Raw genomic sequence first — 5,866 nt, 5'->3', positions numbered from 1 at the left:
CCCCCCCCCAACCCCCGCTGACTTTATAACTCCCACTTCACCTCACAGCACTCCACCACGACCTTCTGGCGTGTGCGTGTGTGCGCTCATATGTGTGTGTGTGTCAACACTATATATACATGTATATGCATATATGTGCGCGCGCGAGCGTATGTGTATGTATGTATGTCTGCATGTGTGTATGTATATCAATCGGAATAAATATATATATATATATGTATGTGCACATACACACACACACACATATATATATATATATATATATACAAATGCATCGTCTATAGCGCATAAATGTGTGTATATATATATTATATATATTATAGATAGGTAGATGGATAGATATATATACACACGTGCGATATCTAAGTGTATGTATATCTATCTATCTATCTATCTATCTCTCTCTATATATATAGATGTATACATAAACTTAGTAACACTTATACACACTTTCTATATTCTGTGTGTGTGTGTATGTAACTTAGTTCCACACACATACATATATGTATGTATGTATGTATGTGTGTCCGTGCGCGTAACTGTAAATAAAGGTCTACAAATGTATGTATATATGCGTGTGTGTGTGTCTATAAATGTTTACATATGTATGTATGTATATATGCGTGTCCTTCGCAATGTAATTTGTATTATCTTAATATATTAATGTGTGTGTATTTATATAAAGCGCATCTATGAATGTATACATATGTATCCGTCAGTATCAGACATACATACACCTATATTTACATATATATATACATATATATATATATACATATATGTGTTTGTGTGTCTGCTTATGTATTTGTACATGTATGCGTGTGTTTGTGTTAGCCCCTTCCTCCTGCATCTCTTTGGCTTTTTCTTTCTCTTCCTCTCCAATATTAGGTGCTTCTGCTCCTCCTACTGTCACTCCTGCTGCCGGTCTGCCCTGCCCCCTCTCCTCCCTCCGCTTCTCTCCTCTCTCTCTCTCTCTCTCTTCTCCTCTCTTTTCCCTGCCCTCCTTCCTTGACTTTATAGCCTCCTCCCCTTTCACCTTTCCCCCCGTCGTCGTCTCTCTTTCACACACACACATACATAAATACATATACACACAGAACTGTATACACACACACACACGCATATTTATATTTCCTCCTCCTCCTCCTCCTCTAGCTGCTGCTGCCCCTCCTCTCGGTTCAACCCCCCCTCCTCCCTTCCTCCACTTATATTCTTTTTTCCTTCTCATCCATTTCCTCTATCTTCTCCTCCTCCTCCCTCTCCGTCATGCTGCTACTGCTGTCGCCGTCTTCGCCGCCGCCGTCTTCGTTTTTCCCTCTGACCGACCTTCTGCTCCTCATCCTGCTACTCTCTCCCTCCCGCTTTCTCTCTCTCTTTTCCTTCTCTCCTCCTCCTGCTGCTGCCGTGGCTGTTCCCCTGACTGACCTTACACCCGTCAATCTCTCACTGCATATACTGCTAGTGTAGTGTTCACGACATAACAACCTTCCTCGCTGAACTTTGCCAGTGACGGGTGCTCGCAACATAAAACCACATTACTACTACTACTACTACTACTACACAGCCCGTGTGTGTGCGTGCGTGTATATATGTCTGTCTGTGTGTATATGTGAGTAACAGAGAGAGAGAAGACAGACAGACAGACAGACAGCCGTGCATGTATGCATACGCACACACAGAAACACAACACAGTCACTCTCTCTCGCTCTCTCTCTCTCTCACAACACATACACACATATATATATATACACAGACGTACAGGGCACCGCCTCACTATAGCCGTGTAGCATATGTATATATACATATATTATTATACAGAGATATAGATAGGAATATACGTGTGTGTACATGTAAATATATGTTGTTATATGTATGTGTATACACACACATGCACGTGTATATAAATAGATATATATTTTTTTGATATATACATACATACGGTATATGTAAGAGATTTTAAACAGCCCAAAACACAACACGACACATATACGAACATATATACACGTGCTTTTTCTTTCTCTTACTCATATATACATCACCATAAATAACATAGCTATATAACCTGAGATATATATACATTATATATACATATATACATCATACACATCTATATTTTAATTTATTTTGTTTTGTGTGTGTGTTGTGATGTTCATCTCGGAACACACATTAACTAATATATAAACTCCATACTCTAATGCAGTTTGAACTCGCCCCAACAGTTGTATATATACATACATGTATATAACATTGTTTTAATTTAATACATTTTCACTTAATATATACGTACATACCTACAAACACATTTATTTTTATATCAGCACATATAAAGCTCATCTAGCTATCAGTAATTCATTATTATTTTTAACCAGTATTTGAACAACATAAACGTACCCATCTGTCTATATCTGTGTATATATATATATATATATATATATATATATATATATATATATATATATATACCTGTCTATAGTTTTATAGATAGATATCTTATCTCTATACAATACATATTTATATTATATATATATGTATACATCTCATCACACATAACAATCTCTATTTCTGCCAAATTTGGTTCACCAGTGGTTTTCTTGGACGAAATATTTATTTACCAGGAAAAATTTCGGCAAATTTTCTGCAACACGGAATCAAGTAAATCTTACAACAACCAAACGCGATTTTACGATATTAGGAAACGAAAATAACGTGTAAACAAAACAACATACGAACCAAAAAAAATCACCAAAGGAAAAAAAAACCAAAAAAAAAAAAAAACCGAAGAAGGAATAAGACGTGTATATTATATTATATATACATCGTTACATCAACTGACGCGTGTTTAATAACCTTGTGTTTTCGCCCTGTATTAATTATACGAGATATTTTATATTTTACCACAATTTGGAGGATTCTACAGTCTTTATTTACCAAATTAACTTAAAGAACAACCAGATAAATATATATATATACACATATATATTTTTTTGTGTGAATATATATATATATATATATATATATATATATGTATGCATGTTTCTTACTTCGATGAATCCGGGTAGTTTATCGTTTTAATATATAAAACCATCCACTCACCCACATAAATACACACACATATATACATATATATACATATATATATATATATATATATATATATATACATACACACACACACCTACTTGTCAAATGTCTGTTTTAAATCACAAAAGAAAATTTATCTATTGACAGTTATGTCGTAGATATTATATACACACACACATATATATAAATATACTGTAAAATATACATATATATTTATATATAGATATTTAAATATATATAAATATATATATATATATATATATTATATGCTTGTGTGTTTAGGTGGTATATAGGTGTTTATATAGATATATATATATATATTATATATAGGTCTATATATATGTGTGTATGGTACTTTTATCGACATCTATACGTGCAGTAGATGCTACTTGTGTATCTGTGATAAGCGCGGGCGCGTGTGTGTGCAAGTGTAAATATAAGAACAGCGATAGAGAGAGAAAGAAAAAGCGAGAGCTAAAGAAATAGAGAGAGAAAGAGAGTGCAAGATAAATTATCTCGGAAGAACGAGAGAGTAAGAAGAGGGAGGGAAAAAAGAACGCATTAGGCGTTCTCAGACGTAGAAGGGGGAGAAAAAAGCGAGGAGGAGGAGAGAGTGAAAGAGAAAGGGGGAGGGTTAGGTGAAGAAGAAGAAGAAGAAGAAAAAGAGAAGAGAAATAAGGGTCGAGCCGATATTCTACCTTCTCCCCTCTGCAAGTACGCCTCTGACATTGTTTCTTATTACCGCTTCAACTCGGCTCACCTCGTTTTGGCTATTTGACACCGAACGTGAACCATTTACCAAGACCTTTGTATACCGTCTGGGCTTAATTACTAAGAGTTTCGTCTTCTTTTTTTCTCTCTTTTCTTCGGATTTCTTCTTCTTCTTCTTCACTACACCAATCATTCATACAATATAACAAACACACACATATTTACATACGTATATTTAATGTATATATATATATGTATTTTATAATAATGATATAGTTTATTGTACACACACATATATATACGTAACATGTTTGGCAGTGACACACACTACAACTATATCTTCATAAATAGGTGATATTTTATATATACACAACGATCTTTACGATCGACACACACATATATAATATATTATATATATATATAAGTATATATACACACACACACACACACACACACATGTAATCACATATCCGAACATCGTATCCCTTGAATAACAACATATATACGTGTTATATATATATATATATATATATATATATATATATATATATATATATATATACACACACATTTCTTCTAATGATTTGCCAATGTTCACGAAATAACTTCTCGCTATCTATATATATCAATAGATAGATATTCATATATATATATACATATATCTACATACATACATACATTTATATGTATGTATGTGTGTAGATCGATATTTATATATATATATATACATATCTCTATGTATATACTTTGATATAATATATATATAATATATTTATATATCCACATGTGTGTGTGTATATATAAGCTCACAGAGGTTGGTTCTTCATCGAAATATTTATCTCAAACCAAATTCTATCCTTTTTCCCCCTTTTTTTTCTTTATTACGCAACCAAGCAAACCCACCCATCACGCGTCTTGCTCCCTTCATTTCCCTTTTCTTTTAAAACCCTCCCATCAGTCATCTGACCCCTAATTTTTTTTTTCTTTACCAAAAGAAAAAAAAGGGGTTAGTTGGTGCCGGTGTTTTATTTCAAAATCCTTTTTTTTTTTTTAGTCCCTTTTTTTTTTAATACTGAAAGGGGAAAACTTATTTCCCCTTTTCTGGGTGCTTTTGTAAATTTTTTCTCTTAGCGGTTTCCCACCAAATCGCCATAGTGTTGTGGTTACCAATTCCTTCGGAAATCCAGCGCCAGAAAATGGCGATGGTGCCATTCCAGCAATCCAGCGTTAACATGCGGGACCATACCGATGATTTAGGGGGCTCGGCTCCAACGCCTACCCAACAGCAGGCAGCGAGCCAAGTTGTTCAGACCGCAACTACATCTCCCAACACACCAAATGGTAACCATCAGTCAAGCAGTCCGGAAAACAAACAACAGCATATCGAATGCGTTGTGTGTGGTGACAAGAGCTCGGGCAAACATTACGGACAGTTCACATGCGAGGGTTGCAAAAGTTTTTTCAAAAGATCTGTTCGCCGTAACTTAACGTATACGTGTCGAGGGAACCGGAATTGCCCTATCGACCAGCATCATCGGAACCAGTGCCAATTCTGTCGACTAAAGAAGTGTTTGAAGATGGGAATGCGACGGGAAGGTAGGTCCTTTCCCAACGATTCTTTTACTGGTTCGTAAACATTTCTATTTTTACAGGTGCTTTGTATGACAAAAAAAAAAAAACACAAAAAAACAAAAACAAAACAAACAAAAATGACTCACATGTAATATACACGCATATATATATATATACACACACACACATATATACATACACATACGCGTGTGCACTTTGTGTGTGTATATATATATATATCTATGTGTGTGTGTGTGTAAATATGTATGTGTAATATATATACCCGTTCTTCATCCTGATGTAAACATTGTATATGTTATTCGTATGTATGATCAGGTACTAAATCATTTTGTATTTACACACACACACATGCTACATACACACACAAGCAAACAGATGCTCTCTCACACACACACACACACACACACACACACACAAGTATGACCCGCGCGCGCGTGTTTGTATGGAAAAGAAAAGAACTTCACTGAAACATACTAAAAAA

The 5,866-nt window shown here is 34.7% G+C and overlaps 1 protein-coding gene across 3 annotated transcripts in view; it reads left to right on the top strand.

Annotated features, from left to right (window-relative positions):
* Window positions 1-5,866, top strand: part of LOC106881841 (nuclear receptor subfamily 2 group F member 1-A) — a 137,072-nt gene that overhangs the window by 27,970 nt on the left and 103,236 nt on the right. The window contains exon 1 of one of the 3 annotated variants that reach the window (XM_052973307.1): window positions 1,431-5,418. The exons of 1 other annotated variant lie outside the window; for it this stretch is intronic. In XM_052973307.1, the coding sequence (XP_052829267.1) occupies window positions 4,989-5,418 (430 nt within the window). In that variant the 5' untranslated portion in view covers window positions 1,431-4,988. Of the gene's footprint in view, window positions 1-1,430; window positions 5,419-5,866 lie in introns of those variants that run through there. One more of the 3 variants, XM_052973308.1, reaches the window with a different exon arrangement.

Source organism: Octopus bimaculoides, chromosome 15, assembly GCF_001194135.2.
Source record: "Octopus bimaculoides isolate UCB-OBI-ISO-001 chromosome 15, ASM119413v2, whole genome shotgun sequence".
Classification (NCBI taxonomy): domain Eukaryota; kingdom Metazoa; phylum Mollusca; class Cephalopoda; order Octopoda; family Octopodidae; genus Octopus; species Octopus bimaculoides.
This window is presented reverse-complemented; position numbering and strand designations above follow the sequence as displayed.